A 25,092-nucleotide genomic window follows, 5' to 3' on the forward strand; every position below is an offset into this window, starting at 1 on the left:
GGGATACACAAGGCCGCGTCCGCCTCGCTACGCAGCGATGCTTGCAGGGCCCGATCCCTGCAGCGGCGCCGGTGCCGCACACGAGTCTGAGGAAAAAACAGCCATAACACAAACTCGTTTGTCCCTTAAGACAAACTGTCAGGCTTCTCCCAGCGCCCGGGGACCTTCCCGCGCGCCCGTTCGCCCCCTCCCTCAGTGGCACACTCGCGCCACACATCATGGCGCCCCGCATCATCCGGGTACACCTGGGCGCGGCCATGCCTCGGCCCAGGCCCCGCCTCTCGCCCATCCCACACCTCCCATTGGCCGGCGGCGCCGCGCGCGCCCCACCCATCATGGCGCGCGCCCTCATCCGGGCACGCCTGGGCGTGGCCAGCCCCGCGCGAGCCCCGCCCCAACGCCCGGCCCGCGCCGCCCATTGGTCGGCGGCAGTTTTGCCGCTGCCGTGTCGCCCCCTGGCGGCGGCGGTGTGCGGCGCGGTGGGCGCGGGGCTGGCATGAGCGAGGCGCGGCTGCGGCCCGGGCGCGGCCCCGGCGGGGCGCGGGACCCCCAGGACAAGGTGCGGAGCGGCCCCGGAGGGCGTGAGGGGGCTGCGGGCACGGGGGGAACCGGGGAGCACCGCGGGGCGTGGGGCCTGTACGCCGCGGGGTCCCGCCGGCCCGCGATGAGGCCGCTCTGCGGCCCCCGGGCTGCCCCGCGCTCGGGGAATTTGCCCCTCGTTTCGTTTATTCGCTCCTGCAGGAGCACAGCGCGTCCCCGGGGGTGTTTCGAGGAGCGGCCCCGGAGCGCGGAGATCTGGGCGTGAATGCGTCTGTGGGATGGCTCAGGTGGGGGTCACGAACCTTCCCTCAGGGTTGAGTTCGGTGCCTCCCAGCCCATCCCTGGGGAATGACGCGGTGGGGGTTACAAAACCTGCCTTTAAGGAAGAGTTTGGTACCTCCTAAATCATCGCCAGGGAATGAGGTGGGAGTTCCAAACCTTCCCTTAGGGAAGACTTTGGTACCTCTAGGCCATCCTTAGGGCAGGATGTGGGGGTTTCAAACCCCTCGGGTTACCTTAGGGAAGATTTTGGTGCCTCCTAAGTCATGCCCATGGAATGCCCTCCCTGCGACGTCTCTGTAGGAGTTTCATGAGGGTTGAGTTTGCCTTTCTCCGAAGGAAAAAGTTTCCTTTTCACGGCAGAAGAGCCATGGGAAGCAAACCTGGCTGTTTTCCTGTAACGTCTCTTCTGTTCTAGCCCTGAGCCCGGCTGGATGCTCACTGTTGCTCCATGAGTCATTAGTCACCCTTGTCATCTCTGCTCCTGTGCCTCCCCAAAGAGGAAAGGACAAAGAGGAATAAACACTCGGGGAAAACTTTGTAAATAGCATTTGCAGAGTCACAGGGAGCAGAAACTGGAGGGAAGAGCGGTTCTTGCTGGGCTGGTGTTTAATGCACTTACCTTGGGACTGGTCCATCACCCCTCACCATATCATATTGATGTTTTCTCCATTAGTGCACGAAGAGAGCAGTTCAGAGCAACACAAAATCATCAGACAGAATTCTTTTGCAATTTAAATGCCATTTAAATGCAATTTTAATGACAGTTAAACACCTGCTAGAGGCTGTGTGGGCAGGTTTGAGGAAACTTCATGGTTCTGATGTGATCAGGGAGGGATCTGGAACAGAAGGAGCCAGGAGTGGTGGGAATGGGTCACCCTAGTGTGGGTCTGGAGGCTGTGCCTCTCTCACTGGAACTCTCTGACACTGAGGGAAGGAGCTCTTAGATGGCTCTGGTTTTGTGGTGAGTGTGCAGAGGGTGAGACCTTGAGTTGTGTTCATCTCAGCTGGAATTTTTACTCTGCAACAGAAAACTTTCAGGGAGTTTTATATTCCAGAGCTGTGATGGGAGTTGGAAGACTGGCAGGGCTGGTGCTGCTTAACTGGTGCACAACAAACTCACTGGGCCAAGCTGGGATTCGCTTTAGCTCCTTGTGCTGTGCCCCTAAAGAAGGTCAGAGGGCAATCCTGTTATCTCCATGCTGGCATTTTCACGTACAACGAGCCTTCTGAAGGACTCTGATATTTCCTTCGAGCTCCAGTGACCTGGAGTGTCCTCACTAGAGAGAGGGAATGTTGTGCTGCTCCTCGTAAAACAGCTCAGAATTAATTGCAGGAGGAAAAAAAAAAAGAAGTGAAATATGCCCAAGCAGTGAGGAACAGCTCCTCCGAGGTGCTGAATGTGATGTTTCATAATAGAAGGCAGTGATGGGAGCAGAGAATTTCCCAAAACTGCCAAATGCAGCTGCAAGGAGGTTACCTGGTAACTAATTCTTAGTGAAACCCTTGGTGTCTTGCTTTCCACACTCAGTGGCAGGGTTTGATTTCCTGCCCTGAGATCCAGCAGTTGTGTTTTTAGTGCTGGAAAGGCTCGGCAGCAGCAGAACCACTCGTGTGTGGTGTTCCTGGTGGTCTGGGGCTGCTCAGGCTCTGTGCAGGTGCTGCTCGGGGAGGGGACATTCCCATTCCTGCTTTGTCACACTCGGAGCTTTGCCAAAGGGAATAATTCAGCAGCTTTTATGTGACAGGAATCCTGGAGGCTTCTGGAAAGAGCTCTGTGTTGGCAGAAATGCGTTACAATGGGATGCAAACACTAAGATCATGGTGTTTTGTGCTTGTTGCCACTTTCCTGTTTTGGCAAAGGAGGGTGAGAAGCTGGTTGCACTTTCTGCTTCTCTGAGCCTTGCTCGGTGTCCCAGCTCTGATGTGTCCCCCCTGGGCTGCCTCAGGAGATGCTTGTGCCAGAACGGTTTAAAATATTTTTTTGTTAAATCTGCTGTGCAGCACAAAGTCTCTGTCTTGAGGGGAATGAGGCAACATCTGTTTGTTCTGCTCAGTGAGCTCCCTCTGATCTCTGTGGTGAAAAACCAGGGAAGCTTTTCCTGGTGTTACTGGAGCCATTAGCTGAGCCCAAGGGATGCTAATACCTGTTGGTGTCTGTTGATGTTTGAGAGTGGAAAATCATGGAATGGTTTGGGTTGGGAGAGACCTTTAAACTGATCCAGTGCTACCCCCTGCCATGGGCAGGGAAACCTCCCACCATCCCAGCCCTGTCCAGCCTGGCCTTGGACACTTCCAGGGATGGAGCACCACAGCTTTTGTGCCAGGGCCTCACCATGAAACCAGTTCCAGTTTCTTGGTGCCTTACAGGTCCCACCCTCTCCCAGAGATACCTTGGTCTTCACAGACTTGTTCTTTTGTTTGTAGCCTGGCTCATAATCCAAACCCAGAGGTCAGTGCCTTCTCTCTTGTGTTGTTTACAGCCCATGAAATCACATTTTCTCTGCAGCTACCAAAGAAAACAGATATAGCACAAAAGAAAATAGTTTTTCTGTGCCTGCTGGACCCTGAAGGCTTCTGCTGGTTTGGAGGGATTTAATGATAATTTCTCAGTAGCTGTTTGTGCTTTGTGTGACCCCACAGTGAAGACTGAAGGTTTTTTCCATTTCCATCTGCTTGCTGGGACAGTGCATGAGCAGTCTGAAATTGGAGGGGGTTCCCAGATATGTCATGACCTCCTCCAGGGAAGGGGATTCAGGCTTGTGTGGGCTGCAGGTCCCGGCTGGAGAATCCTGTCCCTGTGCAGGAGCACAAGGAGGCTGTGCTTGGCTTTGTGTCCTTCCTGTAGAGTTTTCCATTTCTGGTGGAAAAGGGGTGACAGTGGCCTGCAGGAGGCTGCTTTGCTGGTCGGAGGCCCTGAGCAGACATGGGGAGTGCCAGGGTGAGATGGCTCTGTGCCACCAAGGGTTTGAGGAGGAAAATTCTGGTTCCTTCCAGGCTGGTTTTGCAGTGGCCTGACAACGTGACCTTTATCTGGCTGCATCTGGTTTGTGGGGTACAAAGAGGGAAAGACTGGCATCCAAGCCTCGTGATATCTTATGCTTCCAGGCATTTATTTCTTGTGCTTGCAGGCATTTATTTCTTGTGCTTCCAGGCATTTTGGAAGAATTCCCTGGTGGTCTGACGTGCTCTGAAAAGGCTGAGCCAAGTGAGGGCTGTGCTGTCCCTGCTCAGGAGGGTGGAGCGTGGCTGAGGACAGTGGCCTCGGGTGAGCTGGAATGGGGGCAGCAGCTCCAGTTTTGGCTTTTAGTTTGGGAGAGGTGCTGGACACAGAAATAACAGTGCAGGCACTCTGGAGGTTCAGGCAATTTCAAATCCCATTACTTCCCAGATTCTGGGAGAGCTCCTTCTAGTTGGCAGTTGGTGTTAACATCAGGAGGCTTTTGTAGGACCAAACCCAATAAACTACTGCAGTGATGCCTCTCTTCATCTCATCCATGATAAAGGGAGGCTGAAGTCCAAGTCTGCTTCCAAACCCACTCCAAAAGATTATTTTCTTAATAGCTCTTAATATTATTTTAGGCTGGGATCCAAGCACCAGCTTCCTGATGCAGGACCCTCATTTATTGCTGGTAGAGGTTTTGATTCCCAGCTCTGCTGGCAGAGGACACTCTAGCCTTCCCTGCAGTTCGATGCTTGGCGCTGTATGTGCCTGACAGCTCCTGTGCATCATTAATTGTGGCCACAGGGACTGCGCTAGGTGTGTTCCTAGTGGAAAAGTGACTCTCAAATTTAACTCCTTTGCCAGCATTTCCTTTGGAAGGTGTTTTGGCTTTGCCACTGCTTTTTCACCTGTATTTTTGCTTGTTTGTGGGGATGCCAGGGAAGTGTGATCCCAGGAAGATTTTATCATTTTGAAGGTTGCACACCTTGCTTTCCTTCCCTGTGTGCAGTGCTTGTGTGTGACTTTCAATGCTCACGTCAAACCCCCAGGTTGCTTTTCATGTTACTCAGTCCTTGGCATAGTCCAGAGCTGCTTTCCTTTCCTATCCTTATTTAATGAGTGGGAAATTTGTTTCTGTCTGGTCTGGAGGACTGCTCTGGTTCATGTCCCCCTTTCTGTGACCATTTCCTCCAGGCTGTGTTCTCTGTGTTCCTGCTGCGTCTTGGTGGATCTGGGAGCTTCTTCCTGAGTTCCCTCTTGGTGCCCCAGCGGTTTGTCCTTGCTCCTGGTTGTTTGTTGTTATTATTTATAGTAAGATCAGGATGGCAGAAGTGGTGGATGTTCCCTGTTGCAGGCTGAGGCACTTGGACTGTTCTGTACAGGGAACAGTTCTCTGCTCCTGCTTCCAAGTGTGCTGTCAGTGGTGTCTGGGGGTGACTTCTGTGTATGGAGGGTGCTGAGAAGAGGGAATTTGGGATGATTCCAAGCAGAAAAAATCCCCAGGACCCCTGGAGGTAAAACCCTTAAAATCACTGAATCCCAGACTCGTTTGTGCTGGAAGGGACCTTAAAGCCTGCTGTGGGCATTAGACCAGGGTACTCCAAACCCCATCCAGCCTGGCCTTGCTGACACCTGAGACTTCAGTAAAGCACAGATTTGGGTTCATCAGGTTCACATCTAAACACATTGGTCCAAGTCTGTTCTTTGGTTAGTCCAAATAAACTGGACTGGCAGAGAAATGTGAACAAGATAGTGCAAGGCACCACCTTAGAGTCAGCATATTAAATACCTTGGTAAGGGTTTTTTTTCCCCCTCATTATGTTTTGGAAAAACCTGTACAAACTCCTGAAGAATCGAGGGTCAGAAGCCACTGGCCTTGGCATGATGCAGGCTCTCATTTCAGAGGACAAAAATAGCCTTTTCCTGCAGGAACCTCCCAGTGTGAACGGTTGCTGCAGAGCTGTTTGTTCTCCCCAGCTCTCCCAAACAACAGCAGATTGAAATGTCTGTGCAGGCTCCAGCAGACACATCTCCAGCCTCACTCAGGCACCCAGAGGCTCCTGGGGCTCTGCTCTCCTGTTTCTGTGTCTCTGCAGGGAGGTGCCAGCTCAGAAATGCCATGGCAGCACCAGGATGCCACTCGGACTCAGGAGAACTTCTCCCCAAAACATCTCCATCACATGCTCAGAGGGGAGGCAGGTTCCTTTCCAAACAGCAGGAAATTCTGGGGAAATGCCAGAACCACCCACCGATTTTTGTGCTCCTTTTGTACACATTAGCTGGTGCCTGGTGCCTTTTCCTCCTTGATTTCCTGGAAACAGCAGCCCCTGGAGTGGGTGTTGGGGGTCCCAGCAGAGGGAGAGCTCCTGCTGAGTCCCAGGAATGTGTGACTTCCATGAATCCTGTTTGTGCAGGCTGAGCCTGGCTCCCAGCACATCCCGTGGCTGAGCCAAACCAAGCTGGTGCTCTGGGATCAGGGGATGAATTTTCTCTGCTGTTTCAGCCACTGTGCAAACATTCCTGCTTTTTGTGATGTTGTTATCTGCTAAAGGTCTCCATTTTTAGGCATGTCCTGATTTCTGTGCGTGTTTTCAGCTGGAATATGGTTATTTTGGGATGGGGAAGGGAGTCCTATATCAACATAAATGAAACCTAAGCTTTTTGGTTTTTTCAGACAACAAACCAAGCAGCCAGGTGCCAGCTTGGTAGATGTCTTGGTGGAGGGACATGAGAAACTTGAATTTAAGTGCCCTGCAGGTAATGTCACAGCACAAGACCAGGGTAGAAAACACTTGAAGAAAGATTCCGGTGCTTTTTGGGACCTTCCTACAAACCAAGCCTGGAAGTTTATTTTTCCTTCTGGTGTTAATGATCTCCAGACTTCTCTTGTTTCACCCTCCCAAGCTGTAAACTCCTAGGAGAGAATATCCTGTAGTTTTGGAGTTATGGGATGAATTTTGGCCGTGATGTCACCCTGGTGGATTTGGGGGGCACAGCAGCTCTGGGGGGTGCTGTGGAGGTTAGAGGCAGGAGAGGAATGGAGCAGTTTCCCCAGATGTAAATTAGGGATTAAAGTCCCTTCTGGAAAACACTGAGGTTTTCATTACTGAGGCCGCTGGGTTTGTATTCATCAAATTAATTGTATTTGCTTTGATCCTGCAGATGTGCTCAGAGGTGAGAACACAGGTACAGTTGGTCCCTTTTGTTCCAGCTGTCAGCTCTGTAGCCTGAAAAAGCAACTCTATTTCCCTTTTCAGAATTTATTTTACAATAACATTTTCTGTCACCATTTTTTGTTAAAATCTGGCAGAAAGTCGGAATAAAATAGTGCCCAGCTCCGAGGAAAATACCTAAATAATGGCATTTCTTGAGCTAATCTAATCTGCCAGTGTTGAATACTTAACTGGATATCTGTATTGGGCAGAAGATTTTTGGCAGGGAGAGAGCAGGCTCGTTTCTATGGCAACTGAGATCATGTCGTGGATATTTGTGTAAAAAACCCGGTGCTCACGACTTCCTCTGTGAGAAAACCATTTCAGGGTGAGCACGAATTTCTTACCACCCTCTTGAAGGAGTCGAGTTGTTTAAAGAAAGCTCAGACGAACTCAATTCTCTCTGTATCTTTTCTTCAGGGTGATAAAATATCTGTTAACAAACGTTGCTCAGAGCTGTTGATTTCATAAATAGAAAAAACGAGCAGGTATCTGGATTTTCCCAGCTCTGGTTCAGCTGTCAGGAGAGACAGGCCTTGCAGAGATTTGGGGTTTTACTCTTTCTTCTCATCATGACTTGTGTAGAAATCAAGGAATTAGGATAATTTCCTGTCTTGGTTTTATTCCTGCATCCCTTTTCCCATTATTCTGTAAGAAGACTTCAATACTGAGATGATAAATGGAAGAAGGAGCCCTGGGTTCACCTACAGGGTTGGACAAAAATACCCTTCAGTTGAATAACCCAATATTGGTTAAAAACCCTCACTACTTGTGAGAGCAGTGCCCTGGCACGGTGATCATGGAGGAGATGTGTGGGAGGTGTCCCCAAGGCAGTGTCACAGCTGGGTTCAGTGGCCCACTCCAGGGTGCAGCAGCTCAGGCTTAAACACGTTGTTTAGCACCCACTCAGCTGCTTAAACTGATGATTTGTAGCCTGATGGGGCAATTTGCATAAAAGGTATAAAAATAGTGTCAATTACCGAGTCCTTTCTGTAGCCTATATCTGGTACAATGTCCTATAAAATCTCAGCGGATTCGGGGATCTGAGGAGGGAGAAGAGCTCATTCCCGATTCATGGGGACCTGAGGAGGGAGAAGAGCTCATTCCCCATTCAGGGGAATCTGAGGAGGGAGAAGAGCTCATTCCCGGTGCTGCTCGATTGTTTTAAAAGTGATGATGTTAAATTGTCAGTTATCCCTCGCTTTGCCTGGTGATTTCTTCTATCAGGCTTAAATTGAGCAGGAAAGACACGGCAGGAATTCCTGCATTTCGTGTTGAGCTCTAACAACGTCCCTTTATGGTGACAATAAGCCTCTTGAAGGGCTTCTTTGTGCTCTCTGGGAATAACCTGGCAGTGTTTGTGGAAGCCGTGGGTGTTGTGCTGCTCTACACCTGCTGTTGGCAGTGCCCAGGGTGAAGTGGGGAACAGCTGGCCTGACCCAGTGGAGCTCTGCTCCTGCTCTTGGAGCCTAGAGCTCTTTGCAGGTGAGGTTTGGGTTGGCCTCTCCCTGCAAGTGGTGGTGCAGATGCCCGGGGATGGGGTTTGACATCGATTTACCTGCAAAGTCTGTGGGGTGCAGTCGGTGTAAGGAATCATCGCTGGGATACGGCAGAGATTGGGCACAGCAGGGATGAGGATGTGAGTGATCAGGAAGTGAGAGGGATCAGGCTGTGGCAGGGATCAGGCTGTGGCAGGGATCAGGCTGAGCAGGGATCAGACTTTAGAATGGATCAGGACATCAGCTTGGTTGCACCATCAGATTCCTCAGTCCTTGAACTTTTCTTTCATCACCTCAGCTTTTTCTCCTCTCAGGGGTGGAAGTGAGGAAGGCACAAGTGCTCTTTCCCGTTCTTTTGGTCTCTGAGCACTTTGGGAAGCTTCTGATCCTCCTGGCCCCAAGCAGGAATTACCTGCTTTGCACTTTGGGGAGTAAAACACAGGGATGGTGCTTGAATCCTTCCAGGCTGGTGACCTGTGCGGGGTAAGGGACACCAGGACTGCATGAGAAATGTGCTTGAGGATTTGGAGTTTAGCCTGTACAGAGGAGAAGCTGATTTTGGTCTGGCTGAAGCTATTTCGATTGCTCCCAGGGGAATTTGGCAGAGAATCCTTTTATTCAAGAATGCATTGCAGTGGGAGCAGAGACTGTAGCTAAATACAGAACACAGATTGCCAAAAACCTGACCTGTGCTGTGCTAGAAGATGCCAAATCTGTTGTCTTCAGGGAGTTTTATAATTTCCAGTCTCTGCCTGCTGCCATTTGCAGCTGCCTTATGGATTTTTGTTCCCATCTAAATCGCACTACATCTCTCCGAAATCTGAGGTCCAAAAGGATTTTATGGGTCAGTTAAAGAACACCTGAAAAAACCCAGGCTGCATTTCACTGCCAGCTCCCCAAACCTGTGTGAGGGCGGCAGAGGTGTTGGGTTGAAAGCAAACCCAAACTCTTCCTTCCCAGTGGATGAATGAAAAGGAGGAGCGTGGAGGGAGGTGATGAGGAGGTGACACTGGGTGCTGCTGGTGCATGGCTGGAGATCTGCTCATCCCTGGGAATAATCTCTGACATCACCGAGGTATTTTTAGCTGCCTCCACCTGACAGTGCCTCACTGTCCTTGGCTGATTTCAGATCCTGGCCTGTAGCCATTGACAAGTTCCAGCTGGGAGGGGGGTAATTACCTTTTCCTGCTTTAAATAAGGAGCAGCTCCTGCCTTCCTGCTCTGCTGAACTGTAGATTCCCCCAGCCATGAACTGCACCCAGCAGATTTGGTTGTTTTGGAGCTGCCTGGAAGCCCCAGGGGACGAAGTCTTATTGTTTGCAGAGCTCCCAGCATTTGTCAGCTCAGCTCCCTCTGAGCTTTTTCTTTGCAGGCAAAGTCACTTTTCTGGGAGTTCTCAGAGAACCTGGGGGCTGAAGCCAAGGGCATGGACTCTGCCTTGCCTGGATGCTTTCCAGGGAGTGGTCTTTTCCTTTCTTGCTTCCAGGAGCAGGATGAAGCTGTGCTGCTGAAATGAGGGGCAAAATGTGGAGCTGTGGGTTTGTCCTCTGCTCAGGGGCTGGGCCAGAGTGAAAAGTGCCACTAGGAAGAGCCAGGACTCACCTGTAATCCCCTTCCCAGCCCTGGGCTGGAGCCTTCAGTAACCTGCCTCTCTTGGGTTTATTTACCCCTAAACACAGGACTTTGCTCAGGGTTGAGTGCTGGAGCAGTCCAAGGGGCAGAGAAAACACAGAGTACGTGTCCCTCTGCAGCACCTTGGGTTTCTCCTGTGGCCAGAGGGGATGGTTGAGCCAGGGTGATAAGCCAGGCTTTTCCTTCTCAGCTGCCTGAGGATGGGCTCAGTGTTATTTTTAGTGTCCTCAAGTAGTCAGCACTTCAGAAGTCCGTCTGGGAGCCTTGAGCCTGTTTACTTGGAGGCCTTTCTTCCTGGCTTATTTGGGCAGTGTTACATTCTTTGAGACCTGCCTGGGGATTGGGACCTTGTAAAAATTCCTGCTAACAAGCCCTGGAGCACTTGCTGCTCTTGGAGATGCACATTAATCAACCTCGAGGCATCTATAATTCTGCAGAGGAAACAGGCTCTCTTCTGTGCCTGCTGCTGAGGCTGAGGGACCCTCAAACTCCTCTTGGATGCCACCTAAGACACCTGAGAATGTTTCTCATATGTTTACCCCTGTGTAACAACCAGAATATTTTCTTCTCCTCCCTCTCTGGTGCAGAATCAGAGTGGTGGTAAGTGTTGGAGCCAGCGAGCCTGGCCCAGGTTCCTCCAGAGTGGCTGCTAAAGCTCCTTGGCTCTCTTTGTCCTGCAGGAGTCAGAGTCTGAGAACAAGCTGGATGGAGAGACAGCATCAGACAGCGAGAGCAAATCCGAGTTTGGGGGTTCCTCCCCGGTGCCAACCTCAGATGACACTCCAGAGGTGCTGAACAGGGCCCTCTCCAACCTGTCCTCGAGGTAACACAGCCTGAGCATCCTCCTGTGCCCCTTCAGGGCTCTGCACCTTTCCCGTGGTTCCCCATGGCCCTGGGGGCTGCTGGAAGCTGAAGGAGCAGCCTCTCCCTGCCCCTGAGGCCATGGGAAGCAGCAGGGTCAGGGATTTGGGTGGGAAGGGAGGGGGCAGAGTAGTGCTGGGAGGGTCTTGCTGCTTGCTGGGTCCTGGCAGGTCCAGGCCTGGGTGGAGCAGACCCACAGAGCTCGTGAGTGACTTTGACAGCAAAGGTTGGAGCTGTGGGGGTTTTCAGCCCCTGCTGTAACTGAATTCTGCCAGGATGCTTGAGGAGTTGCACTGATAAGGACAGGATTTGGGAACAAGCCAGGGATATTCTCCACAAACTGCTTGGGAGGAAATTGACTTGTTTATATCACAGGAGAAGGTGTCTTTCCCAAGTGTGCTGTGAGGGTGGGAGAGGCTCCCAGCAGGAAAGCAGTGAGGGTAGCAGTGAGATGCCAGGGGCGATCTCTCCTCATGGAGAACAGTGTAGAAAGGGGGAGTTGTCCCCATTTCATTTGAATTTATCCTGCAGCTTGTCCAAGGTGTGGGAAAGCTGCAGTAGAACAGGAGCAGAGGCTGCCCTGTCCCATCTCAGCGCCCTGCGAGGTGCTCAGCTTTCTGCATTTAGTGAGGCTGAAGTGCAGCTGCTGCAGCCTTTATCAGCACATCAAGGTCTCTCTGCACCACTGAGAGGAAACTTGGGGTTTCCAGGGCTCAGTTTCCTTCCTGTGACACACAGAGAGCAGAAGTACTGTTTGGCTGCTTTGCTGTCTTGTCTTTCTCTGATGTTTTCCTTCTCCGTGGCCCAGATGGAAGAATTGGTGGGTGAGAGGCATCCTCACACTGGCAATGATCACCTTCTTCTTTATCATCATCTACTTGGGCCCCATGGTCTTGATGACAATAGTAAGTGCTCCAGAGAGGTGTCCTGAGCTTCCCTGCAGTGGGGAGAGGTTGCTGGGTAGCTCAGGGCCTCCTGTTCTAGAGATCCTGGATTCCTCTCTCCGTGGAGGAAACCTGGGAGGAATCTGCTGGTCAGTATTTGGCTGCAGTTGGAACACACACAAGGGGTTGTTAGAAACCTTCTGCAGGGGAAGGGGGAGGGAAAAATGACACCCTGAGCATCCTATGTGGAATTGGGAGGGAAAAATGCCATCCTGAGATTCCCACGTGGGACTGGGAGGGAAAAATGCCATGTGGGACTGGGAGGCTCCTGCAGGGCTGTTGGCAGCTGCTAAAGGACCTTGTGCTCTGCACGTGCTTGGTTTTTGTCTCCTCAAGGGAAGAGGTGTTTAACCAACAGGAGTTAAAATGCCTGGATGTCCTTTCTGTGCAGGTGATGTGTGTCCAGATCAAATGTTTCCATGAGATCATCACCATTGGCTACAATGTGTACCATTCCTATGACCTGCCCTGGTTCAGGACGCTCAGCTGGTGAGTGAGGGGCTGCTCCCCATCCCCTGTGTGCACCTGAGCCCTCACCTGGGCACTCAGGGAACACAACAACAGGCCCTGGGCTGACAGTGGCCTGTGCTGGCAGCACTTGTAAAGGAAAATCACAGAATCCCAGCATGGTTTGGTTGTAAAGGACCTTAAAGCTCATGCAGTGCCACCCCTGCCATGGGCAGGGACACCTTCCACTGTCCCAGACTGCTCCAAACCCCAGTGTCCAGCCTGGCCTTTGACACTGCCAGGGATCCAGGGGCAGCCAGAGCTGCTCTGGGAATTGCATTCTAGCTCTTCCCCACCATCACAGGGAGGAATTTCTTCCCAATATCCCATCTAACCCTGCCCTCCTGCAGCTTAAGGCCATTCCCCTTTATGTCCTGTCACCTCTCCTGTTGTGGAGAGGGCAGGACTGGAGCTTTTGGGGCACAGAAACCCCAAAAGTGGGCTCCAAGAAGGGTTTTTTGTGAGGTATGTAATGGGTGGTTTGGGGAATCACAGGGTGTGGGATTTTGGGAGGCACAGGGTGGAGGATTTTGGGGAGCACAGGATGGAGGATTTTGGGAGGCACAGGGTGGGAGGCAGAGGCCAGTTGAGCAGTGCTGCCTAAATAGGCAGAGGCTTTGTCCATCACAGCCACACCCAAACCCCAGCTGTGACCCATCCCAGCATGGGGCTGAGAGCTGCAACCACTCCTGGGAATGAAGGAGACATTTCCAAACTGGAGGAGGCAGTTCTGGCTGGCAGAGGCAAAACCTGTTGGCAGCATCCCAGGGCAGCATGAAGACCTCAGGGATCAGCCACTTCAGGAGCCTTTTAGGGCTCCTGCTGACAAAGTTCCCACCCTCCTCAGGTACTTCCTGCTCTGTGTGAACTACTTCTTCTACGGCGAGACAGTGACAGATTATTTCTTCACCCTGGTGCAGAGGGAGGAGCCCCTGAGGATCCTCAGCAAATACCATCGCTTCATTTCCTTTGCTCTCTACCTAACAGGTGGGCACCACCTTGATTAATGGCTGGGCTGGAGGGAAGAAATCTTCTGCCTGGAGTGCTGTGTCCAGTGCAGGATCTGCAGCAAATCATCTCTGCTCCCCAGGGATGCTGGAAGTTGGCAATTCTTTTTGTAGTAGTGGTGGCAAATCTTTTCCATGAGGTTCTGGAGGAGAAAACTCCATGATCTTCATGGGGCAGCCAGATTGTTCATCTGCCCAAGTGCTGCTTGGTGTGACTTCCAAGCAGTGCTTTTCCCACTGCACAGCACTCCTTTATTCCAGTAAAATCCCCAGAAGCTGTGCAATATAGTGGCCCAAGAGAATTTCTGGCTGTTGAAGGCACATTCTCACCACTGACTTTCCTCCTGTCTCTCCTCAGGTTTCTGCATGTTTGTCTTGAGTCTGGTGAAGAAACACTATCGCCTCCAGTTCTATATGGTGAGGTTAAAAATCCAGGGCCTGGTGAGGTTAAAAATCCAGGGCCTGGTGAGGTTAAAAATCCAGGGCCTAGTGAGGTTAATAATCCAGGGCTAGTGAGGTTAAAATTCATGTTCTGGTGATGTTAAATTCAGGGCCTAGCGAAGTTAAAGTTCAGGGCCTGGTGAAGTTAAATTCAGGTCTTGGTGAGGTTAAATTTGGAGTTGGAAAATTAGTCAGTCAGAAATTCAGCTTAGCTGTTCAGATCTTCCTTCAAGAGTGAGATGTTTATTGGCAGCTGGGAAGTGCCAGGCCAGTGTTGGCCCCACAGTGCCAGAATAACTCAGTACAAGACAGCTTGCGCTGTTTATCTGGCTGGTTGACAAACAATAGATAATAAATGAGCTTTATGAGGGATGAGGTGCCCTGGTACCCTCCTGCTCGAGCTGTTCTGAGGAGTTCAGAGCACCTGAGGTGGGCAGTGGCTCTAGACAGGCTGGACAAGGTGCTCTCCTCTCTTGCAGTTTGGCTGGACCCACGTGACGTTGCTGATTGTTGTTACCCAGTCCCACCTCATCATCCACAACCTGTTTGAAGGAATGATCTGGTGAGTTTGCTCTGCCCCCTGAGCTGCTTTGGTTTCTGCAACCTGAAAAAAACTGTCTTTTCATAGAGTTCCAGACTGGTTTGGGATGGAAGGGGCTTTAGTGCCCATGCCATGGGCACAGACCCCTCCCACAATCCCATATTTCTTCAAGCCGTGTCCAACCTGGCCTGGGACATTTCCAAGGATGGGGAGTCCAGAACCTCTCTGGGCAGCCTGCACCAGGGCCTCACACCATTATAGTAGGAATAAATTCCTAGTATCTTTTTTTTTTAAATCTCAAAACTTGGTTTTGAGTTAAAACTGTTCTCTCACAAAAGCAAATGGCCGAGGAGGAGGTGCTTCTTGTGAGGACCAGCCTGTTCTGAACAGAAGATCAAGTGAGTCCTCAGAGACTTAGGACTTGCTTTGTGCTACTTCACCGTATAGAGAGATGTTATGAAACAGAATTCTGTAAAGTTGCTGTGAGGTGCAGGGACCTTTCAGATGTCTTTGGGGCTGAGTAGGTGCTTTCTGCCACAGCTGCCCAATGGCTGGGAAAGTGCTGCTCCTGTGGTAAAAGCAGCACTGAAAGGCAGGAGCTGCACCCCCTGCAGCTACTGTGCACAGGGGAGGCCCCTCTGGGGGTCCTGCCAGAACCAGCAGGGCCAGGAATTAATTCTGGCCACTTCAGGGTTGTGTGTTCCTCAGTGTGTCACACTAGCCCAGGGTGCTCTGGGATCCTCCTGCTTATGGCTAAAATGCAGGAAATATTTACAGGAGGTCAGGAGGGGCGTGTCCAATACCCTGCTGGGTGTGGCTAAAGAAAACCTGCTGCAAACAGGCCATTCTGGGGACACAACCTACTTTTTAGTCACTGGAGTGACCCCCAGATTCCCCTTGGAGCTTCTCGTGGTTGTTCCTTGTACTGAGCTGGAGGAGGGGATGTTGAGATGGTGGCACTGCAAAGAGCCCTGTGGTGGCAGCTGCTCCCTTAGCCTTGGAGTTGTGTGATGTTGGCAGTTGCCAATGGTTTGACGCTTGTCCCCTGCAGGTTCATTGTCCCCATCTCCTGTGTGATCTGCAATGACATCATGGCTTACATGTTCGGGTTCTTCTTCGGCCGCACGCCACTCATCAAGGTTTGGGACATTTTGAGGGATAAAACGTGAACTTCAGCTCCTTTGGGTCTTAGCCCTGTGCTCCCCCAGCTCCTGCTTTGTGGCCTCTGATGGGTCTGAAGCAAGTCTCCAAATGAAACCCAGTATGCATCCTAGTCTTTGAGGCTATGAAATTATTAAATCATTGATCCATTGAGATTGGAAAGGTGATTGAGTCCAACCATGAATGAACCATTTCATACCAAGGTGTTGGGGTCAAATTCTGACCAAAGCCCTCTTTGTGGGTTGGTGGCACCACTTTGTGTTGCCTCAGCTGTTCAAAAGTGAGGAAGGGCTACAGAGATGTATCAATTATTGTCCCCTTTGCTCTCTCTCTGACAGCTATCCCCAAAGAAGACCTGGGAGGGTTTTATTGGAGGATTTTTTTCTACCGTTCTGTTTGGATTGTTGGTAAGTGACCATCATGGTACTTCCTCCACGGAAGTTTTTCCTCTTTAGGGTCCCAGTGTTCTGTTTAAAAGATGCAGTCAGGCTTGAATCTGTCAGATATTTCACCTTTTCTTGCTGCCCAGAGTTTGAAGTGGTCCCTGGCTGTGTGCAGGCACTGCTGATGGAGCCGAGTGCTGGAGGAAGTTTTTAATCCCTGTTAGACCCTATGATGTGCTCATTACAGTAATTAACCATTTGTCCTCTGCTGCTATTGGATGGTGCTGTGCATCGTTTCAGGGGCTGTGTGGGGAATTCCACACTTCTGGAGTGCTTTGCCCTGTTTTTATGACCCTCTCTGTGGCTGCTGTTGCTGTTCCTCCACCTCAGGGTGCAGCCTCGCTCTTCCTCTGCCTTTAGCCAATTACTGCTGCTCAGGGGGGTAATCTCCTTAATGAAGCTGGGAGTGTGATTCCCTCCTCCCTTATCTCCTTGCACGGCTTTTCCCCTTGCGAAATCCCTGAGGAAAACATGAATCCTGTTTTCCTTCTCTTTTTCCTGGAGCTGTCCTACGTGATGTCCGGGTATCGCTGCTTCACCTGCCCCGTGGAGTTCAACAACGACACCAACAGCTTCACCGTGGACTGCGAGCCCTCGGAGCTGTTCCAGCTGCAGGAGTACAACATCCCCGTGGTGCTGCAGTCTGTGGTGGGCTGGGTACGACCCTCTCTGTCCCCTGGCTCTTATGTAGTGTGGTAGGATCACTAAGGAAAGAGCAGGGCCTTGTTTTGATGTGAAAGAACAAAGGTGCATCCAGAAAAAGGGGGGAGTGCAGCGCTGCCTGTTGTTGATTGAGAGCCCTAAGGAATTATCACAAGTCTGGTGAGACATTAGCTTGCCTGAAAGCCAACTGAGCTGAAGCCTGGGGGACAGAGAAGGAGGGGCAGGCACTGAAAATCCTCCTGTGCTGTTACTCCTGCAGAAGACCGTGCGGATGTACCCCTTCCAAATCCACAGCATCGCCCTCTCCACCTTTGCCTCCCTCATCGGGCCCTTCGGGGGCTTCTTTGCCAGTGGCTTTAAGAGGGCCTTCAAAATCAAGGTGAGGATGGAGAGGGTCATGGAGATTTTGGGAAAGGAAACACAAAGTGGGTGCTGCCACTTGAGGCCGTCCTGCAGCTCTGAGGGAAGGGAGGGGAAGGGAGGTTTGGTCAGTCACAGATAAAATGCTGGAACAGGATCTGGGTTTTTGACCAAAAGGGAAGAGACCTTAAGATTTTAACCGTGATATTCTAAACCCTGCTGTGGTGCAGGTAGAGGAAGGAAGACCCAAGCAGGAAATTTTACAGCCTGAAGTTTCCCTTGATGTCTTGCAGGCTGGTTTCACATATAAACAGCCTGTTCTCAATTAAGATGCCTTGAAAGGCAAGGCAAGGTGGCAGCAGATAAACATTTGCCTTCCCTGACCTTTGAGTAACAGAGCTGAGTTGAGCCTTGCTGCTCCTCAAGCACCAACAGCTTCATAAAGGAGAAACTTCTGGAACCAGGGAGACATGAAACAAAATGTTTCCTTGGTCTGACTTTGCCTTCTGGGAAGAACTGGGGCAGGGGGTGAGCATGGTGTGTGGGGGCACCAAAGCGAGCACAGATCCTGGGAAGGGCTCAGTACCATCCCTCTGCTCTGACAGGACTTTGCCAATACCATCCCGGGGCACGGGGGGATCATGGATCGCTTTGACTGCCAGTACCTGATGGCCACCTTTGTCAACGTGTACATTGCCAGCTTCATCAGGTGGGTGAGCCCTGCTGGGCTAGGGCTTCTTGTCACTTCCAGGGCATGTTGTTACTCCAGGGCTAGGATGAGAGGCACTTGTGCTATCTGACAGATTTAACAGCTGAAAATACAAAGCAGAGGAAACTGGGGCTTGAGGAGGGGAAGGATCTTCAGGAGAGCTGGAAATGCAGCCCTTGCTTCCCGTGGGCTGTTTTATTCCAGTCCCACTGAAATTCCTTCTGGGAATCCTGGACAGGTTTCTAGAGTCAAACAAGCAGGGAAATCTAATTTTGCAGCACTGACAAGCATTCTGCAGCCAAGCACAGAGGAAAGAAGCCTGTGCATAAAGGATGTGCTGAGGGAGCTGAGGAACTGTCTGTGTGTGGCTGCTTTGAATTCTGAGGGGGAGCATCTGCTGATGAGATGCACAATCCTCTTCAGATAGATTGGGTTTGGGGTGTTATTTTGTGTTTACAGTTCAGCCTTCTGTGCCTTTTGAGTCCATTTCCACATCCCAAGAGGAGTTAGGCTCCCAGGGTAGAGCTGGGGAAGGAATGGACAGCACAGCAATCAATCTCAGCCCGTTATTCTGATGGAATTCACTTGAGCCCCATTGCTGATGATGCTTTTGTGTTCCAGAGGCCCTAACCCAAGCAAACTGATCCAGCAGTTCCTGACCCTGAGGCCAGACCAGCAACTCCACATCTTCAACACACTCAAAGCACACCTGGTGGACAGGGGAATTTTGGAGAGCCTGGAGGATGCATAGACAGGAGGTGGTTGGAACAGGACTGAGAACAGACAGGCTTCCTCCACGGAATTCCTGGCTTGCCTGATTTAAGACAATAACAAGGCCTCATTTCACTGTAACTTTTCTTCCTTTCTTGGTAAATGTTTGCATTTGTGGTTTATTTTTTTTAAATAATATATTTATAGAGCTTTGGTTCGAATGGGCAAATCTTGGGTTCGTAGCTGAGAAGGAGTTAAGGCTTGGAAGGACTTGGGTGGAGCAGGAGGGTGTGACTGTCCTGGTGGATTGTTTTGAACCCTCGGGGTGTGTGGGCAGAGATGAGCTTTCCCTGGAAGTGGGTTTGGCAGGGAATGCAGAGCCTGGGGCTATGTTCTCCCCTGGCCCTCCTCTCCAGGGACAACTGGGAGTACACTGGGAATTATCCCAGCAGATCCTTCCTGTGGGAATCTCCTTGCACAAGGAAGAGGATCTTGTACTAACTCAGCCCCATTTCCTCTGCCCAACACCTGCACTGCTCTCACCTGCTGCTTCTGCAGAGCCTCTCACATTCCCTCCCTTCAGGGCTGATGTTTTGGCAAATCAAATTTCTGTAACTAATTAAACCAGAAACAGACTGGGGATGAGGAGTCAAGGAAGTGGCAGTTGTGTGTGGGAATGTGGGAGGTTCAGATTCTTCCAAAACTGATGGAAGTAAGTTTTAAAGAACGTTGAAGCTTCATTGAGCAACTCCTGCCAAGTGAGAAGAACTTTTAAATAACTTGGTTTGTCTTTTCCCCATTAAATAACCTTTAAAAACCACACTTCTTCATTTTTCCAAGGTTGGAAACCCCACACTGGGATATTTGAAGTAACCTGGGGAGCAGTTTCCAGCCAGTTTCATCGCTGGGTGGGCTCCAGCTGCAGCCGGGGGTTTTGTTTTCTTTCAGGGATCATGTCTGTTTGTTACTTGAGTTGTATAAGTCGTGCTGCTGAGTTTTCCACGGTCTGTGTTGCATTTCAGTCTGGGTTCATTTCTCTGCAGGTTTCTGTCCTGCTTCGCTCGCTGAATCTTGTCAGAAATAGTTTGTACTTTATAGCTGCAGGTTTTATCAACGTCCTTTCCTTTATTTTGTCATACTTTTTTATTATTTAAAAATGAGAGCCGTAAAGATTTGAAAACTTTCTTTTTTTTCCTATCAAAGAGTGACAATATCCCCATTTACACCTCATGCGATGTTCCCAAACATGAGATGACTCTAATTTTCCTTCTTTCCATAGTTTGTGCTTGGGAGAGAGAAACTTTACCTTATTTTAGCCTGGGGGGTGAGTGACAGGGAGAGCTCACACAGAGGTACACTGGTGTTTTCAAGCAGTTGCTGCCACAACCCTTTAGCCACAGACCCCTCATGTGAGACATGTACCTGCTGTGAGCTGGCTTGGCATCAACAGAAAATAAACTACCTGAAAATAGCCCAAATTCAGAGCTTTTACTCCATATTCTGATTATGCCACTGCTTTTATTCACCCTGAGTGTGTGTAAATACGCAGCACAGGTCCCAGCCTCTCTCCTACATTTCTGTAGGCCTGTGGTGGGCTCTGCTCTGCCTCCCTGAGCAGGAGCTGAGGTTTGTGCTCCAAATGCAGGTGTTTGATGGAAAGTACAGGGTGCAGAGAAGGCTCTGTTCTTACAAAGTATTTTCAATTGGTACTGGCAAAGTTCTGCACTGAGCCAGTTCAGGGTTGGGTTTGGTGTTCATAAAGATTTTTCCTGGTTGTGGACACTGATCCCTTCCAGCTTGATATTAGGCAGGGGTTTATTTTCTGTCGATGGAACCCATTTTGGTCCAAGCCCCTGATACAGAAACTGCAGAGGAGAATCGAGGTGCTTCCATCTGGCATTCCCCAGGGACAGTATTTGGGCTGTGTTTAATGAGGGTTTGCCTGAGTTCAGTGAGGCAAAGTGAGGCCCCTGCCAGGAACACCCATGGGAGCAGGGTGGGAGTGCCAGGATTTGCTTTGCCCTAGGGGGCTCGACCAGCTGGTGCTGTTCTGGATTTTCCCTGCCCATTGCCAAAATCCCTTGTTGTGGCTGTTGAGTCACAGGCAGAAGTGACAGTGTTGATAAATATTACAAAGCTGTGCTCTGTTCATAGTGAGAAATTTCTTCAGTGGGTCTTTAGTCTTCTGCTTGTCTGCTTTAAACCTTTTGTTCCCCTTCTGTTGTAATCAGTGGAGCAAAGCTTTGCTGCAGGCTCTGGTTTGGGGCAGGTCTGGGCCTTTTCCTGGGGTGTAAATGCTGGATGTGGGCACTGGAGGGCAAAGCAGTTCCACGGAGTAGCTGTGAGAGAAACAGCAGCAGCTCTGCCTGTGGGTGGCTTCCCTGATCAGAAATGCTCTGATCAGCTTTATTCCTCCTTCTTCCCTTCCAAACCTGGGCTGGTCCTCATGGGGGAAACTGCCTGGGAAGGGTTTCCTGCATGAAAGCTCACTAAAGTGAGTGGGAGCAGTGGATGCAGGGAGGAGGAAGGGAGGGTGGTGGGGGTTGTTTGGATTGTTTGCAAGCTGTGCAGCTGAACTCACAGGATCAGGAGTTGGATCCTGGGTTTGGATTGGAGAAGGCCTTAAAATCTTGTTTCACCTCCTTTGCCGTGGGCAGGGAACCTCTCCTCCAGGTCTGATCCTGAGCACTGCTAGGGATGGGAGTTTGTGATTCCCAGAGGAAATATGAAAAGCTGCTGTTCCTGACCTTGGCTATTTCTGAGGGTGGAACTGTTGCCCAGGGACATGCAGCAGCACATGTGGCCCTGCAGGACCCTGGTGATGCTGCAGCTCTTGGGAATTTCAGTGTGGAGGGGACAGAGTGACCCCAGGGATGGTGAGTGAGGAGAGACGGGGGAAGTTCTGCAGCTGCAGGACTCAAGCTCAGCGTAGCACAAAAAAATGGTTCACAGCGGGCTCCAGCAACAGGGAAGCTCCAAAGGGAAGAGCAAAGTAAGAAAGAGGAGGTTGTACCAGCTGGGATTTGTGTGTGTGGGCTGGGAGAAAGGAACAGGAAGGATTTGCCTAGTGTGAAGGTCATAGGCTGGTGTGGGAGCCACCTCTGCACCAGTGCCACGGACCAGGTAGCCAGGGAGGTGGGAGTGGCACTGGGAAGCTGCTGAGGTGTGCTGGGCAGGACACTGGACACCCCCAGGGTTTTTTTTTTTTAGGGGCTGATTAGATTTGGACATGGGTTTGACCCACAGCTGTGCTGGGCCTGTGGACACCTCGGTGGGAATTTGCTTTTCCTGCCTGGTTGTGGCCCAGGTGAAGGTTCCAGGTAGGAGGCAGGGCCAGCCCACGCCTGGGGAAGCACCAGACCTGGGTTCTTCAGCCATGCTGTGGGATCAGCCAGGGTTAAACGGAATTCCCTGGGCTCAGCAGTGCCCTTGAGCTGAGGGGCAGCTCTTGTGTGGCTCGTGGAGCTGGGATCCTGCAGCATCCCGCAGAGCTTGGCTGTTGAATCCCAGTGTCACATTCCAGGGAATGTCCCCTACGTCCCCTGTGTGCAGTGAGACCCCCCAAGGCTGGCTGGGGGGGATCCTGTCCTCTCTTCTTTCCCCCCCTCTGTGGTGGGAGTAGGGCAGAGCTGTGTGTGCCCATCCAGCCCCTCCTGGGGACAGCTCAGTCCCAAACAGCAGCGCATGGAAGCCCCGGGGTGGCAGCTCTGTGCTTCTGTAATCCCTGTGCAATTCCTGATCTCCAGCCCATTCCCACCAGCAGCTTCTTTCTCTGTGTATTGTTCTTTTGATTCCAGTTTTAGCTACACACGTAGAGTTGCCTTTCTTTGACCGAATGTTCAAATGTGAAATATTGTATATTTTAAAGTATTTACCCTATTTATATACTGTATGTTACTGTTAAATAAATATAAATTCCATTATCTGTGGAGGAGTTTGATTCAGTGCTGTGGGATACTCCATGTTTTCCAAACTCACATTCCCTCATTCCTGCCCTGTAGCTCTCATTGCTAAGGGATTTTCTGCAGAGCAGACCTGGCTGCGGCAAGGACACGGGTGGGCAGGACTGGACCTGAACATGTAGAGCGACACTGGCATTCCCTGTGGGATTTGTGGTGACCCTGGGCTCAGATTGTCCAGGCTTATCATGACCAATGATGAGGGAAGTGTTGGCCCTGCTCACTCCTTTTTTACCTGAAGATTTCACTGGATGTTAAAAATCATTGTGAGTTCCCTTTACCATAAGTTATTCCTTCATTTCAGCCCTTTCTCCTGACTTGCCAGGGGTCAGGAGGGCAGAATCCTCTGTTTACCTAGCAAAACGCTATTTTTAGCTCTGGTGTTATTTTGTCTGTTTTTTGACTTATCAGCTAAGCCAAAGCAGCCCCTCAGCTGCCTCTCAGGTCTTCCTGTCACTGCATGGGCACTTGCAGGCGAGTGCAGCCTCCAGCCACAGCAGAGCTCAATGAAACCCTGTGAAGTGACTCCAAACTCAATGGCCACACTCAACAGGGGATTGCTGGGCAGCAATATTTAATATTCAGCAGTATGTGAAGCAATTTGAGAGCTGACCCATCCTTTGGTGGTAAATCTGCCAGAAAAGGGACCCTGGAGTCCTCAGGCAGCCGTGGAGCTGCAGCACCGGGGCTGTGTGTGACAGTGCCAGGCAGAGGTGATGGCACAGCCCCGCCCAGTGCCAGCCCTTCAGCTGGGGCTTCCCTCTGCTTTCCCCCCAGTCTTGTGCCAATTTAATTGGTCAAACATGGAAAAACTGCGGATTCCCAGTGGGAATCCTGGTGCTCACTGTGCTCCAGTCCCAGACAGTGAGCAAGCCCAGGCTGCCTCTCTGTGACCTGCTGTGCATGAGATCCTGAAGGAAGAGGGATGTAAAAACAACTTTATGGGCTGAGATTGGCCTTTTTTATGTCCTTTTGAGGCATGGAAGGTTTGGATGGGATATTGGGATGGAATTGTTCCCTGAGAGGGTGGGGAGGGCCTGGCACAGGGTGCCCAGAGAAGCTGTGGCTGCCCCTGGATCCCTAGAAGTGTCAAAGGCCAGGCTGGACAGGGCAGGAGAGTGGAAGGTGTGGAAAAGGGTGGAGCGGGATCATTCTTCATTCCATGTTTCAGCTCAGGAATGGGGGCTGCCCTGAGGAGTGGCTAAGAAAAATTTCAATCTGGTGATGTCCTTTCCCAAGCCTGGAGGCAGCTGCCAGGTCCCTGAGCAGGAGAGGGCTGGAGCAGCTCTGGGGTGCTCACAGGTGCTGTTTTGGTGTGCCAGGGAGGGCTGAGCTCTGTGCTGTTACCACAGTCTCGGGCTGAAGCACAGTTTTGGGCTCAAACAGAGTTTCCGTTCTGGAGGAGGGGACAGGCCCTCGTGACATCCTGCCTGTGACACGGCTGGGAAAGGGCTCCAGGCTGCCAGAGACAGCCAGGCTGGGGGGGGAAAAGGAGCAAAATGTGAGAGCTCCTTCAGCTGCCTGCAGAGAGTTAAAAATGCTGCTTAATCCAGGGCTAACTCAGGGCCCTCTGCTCAGGGCACAGCAGAAATGGAGCCAATTGAGGAGTTTGGGTCCAGAGCAGGGTTTTGGGTTAATCTCGTCAGTCTGGGTGAATGTCCTGGGCTGCTCTGCTGTGAAATTCCACACTGTCATATTCTCTGGATTTTGGGCAGCAGAATCTGTGACCTGGCTCCAGTCACTGCCCAGAGCAACAAAGTCATTTTTCAGCTGTGATTAACCCAAATTAAACCTAAATTAATTAACCCCAGCAAGCTCCACCCTGACTGTGCTGTGACCAGGCACCCAGTGCAGGCTCCAGCTCCTTCCTTTTCTCAGTTTATGTTACAATACTGAAAAAAATCCCCTTTGGAGGTGGATGGGTGCCTCTTGGGCACAAAGCTGGGCTGGGAATCACAACAGGAACCATCAGCCTCGTCCTTGTTCATCCCGCTGCCGCTGTTCCTGCTTCTGCTCAGGGCAACTTCCCTCTTAACAGGGCCTGGACTTTCCCAGGGTGGGAGAAGATGGGGCTGGAGCCTCCATCAGGCCTCGGGGGGACCCTGCCATGGCTGGGAGGCCACAGCAGTTCCCATCAGTTGTGAGATTTGGTGGAATCCATTTCCTGAGCTGTCACCACTGGCTGGTCGGACACTGTGGAGATGCAAAGCTTTGGGAGAGCAAAACTGCAACTCATTGAGCTCTTCTGCTTTCATCATTGCCTGATTTTAGGGTGCTTATAAAATATGGCTTAAAATTAGTTTAGGTTAAATAAATTCAGGTTAGATATAGGGAAGGAATTGTTCCCTGGGAGAGTGGGCAGGCCCTGGCACAGAGTGCCCGGAGAAGCTGTGGCTGCCCCATGATCCTTGGAAGTGTCCAAGGCCAGGTTGGACAAGGCTTGGAGCAGCCTGGGAGAGTGGAAGGTGTCTCTGGTGCAGCAGGGGTGGCACTGAATGAGCTTTAAAGTCCCTTCCAACCCAGCCTGTTCCATGGCTGCAAGATCCCTTGGTGCTCACTGCTCTGATTTCCATGGCCTTTTCTCCCAGAGCTGCCTCATTTAATCTCAATTTGGCTTTTACCAAATGTAAAAACCTTAAATCAGCTGTGGGGAGATGTGAGCAATTAATAGGAAAAATC

The 25,092-nt window shown here is 51.1% G+C and overlaps 1 protein-coding gene across 2 annotated transcripts; it reads left to right on the plus strand.

The window, feature by feature from the left end:
* Positions 1-482: 482 nt before the first annotated feature.
* CDS2 (CDP-diacylglycerol synthase 2) lies at positions 483-22,377 on the plus strand. Of its 2 annotated transcripts, none has more exons than XM_083880455.1 (13): positions 483-559; positions 10,787-10,929; positions 11,776-11,872; positions 12,303-12,400; positions 13,266-13,405; positions 13,784-13,842; positions 14,346-14,428; positions 15,459-15,546; positions 15,907-15,975; positions 16,516-16,668; positions 16,934-17,053; positions 17,640-17,743; positions 18,365-22,377. In XM_083880455.1, the coding sequence occupies exons 1-13, from the start codon at positions 497-499 to the stop codon at positions 18,492-18,494; spliced, it is 1,347 nt and encodes a 448-aa protein (XP_083736581.1). In that variant the 5' UTR covers positions 483-496; the 3' UTR covers positions 18,495-22,377. The 2 variants fall into 2 exon arrangements, with proteins under 2 accessions (XP_083736581.1, XP_083736582.1); XM_083880456.1 differs by lacking the exon at positions 483-559 and adding an exon at positions 3,992-4,087.
* Positions 22,378-25,092: the final 2,715 nt, after the last annotated feature.

Source organism: Zosterops lateralis (genome assembly GCF_965231275.1).
Source record: "Zosterops lateralis genome assembly, chromosome: 30".
Lineage (NCBI taxonomy): Eukaryota > Metazoa > Chordata > Aves > Passeriformes > Zosteropidae > Zosterops > Zosterops lateralis.

Coding starts and splice junctions, on each gene's coding strand:
- CDS2 (XM_083880455.1), top strand. CDS start 497: ATGAGCGAGGCGCGGCTGCGGCCCGGGCGCGGCCCCGGCGGGGCGCGG. Junction 12,401..13,265: donor TGGTTCAGGACGCTCAGCTG/GTGAGTGAGGGG, acceptor CACCCTCCTCAG/GTACTTCCTGCTCTGTGTGA. Junction 15,976..16,515: donor CCGTTCTGTTTGGATTGTTG/GTAAGTGACCAT, acceptor TTTTTCCTGGAG/CTGTCCTACGTGATGTCCGG.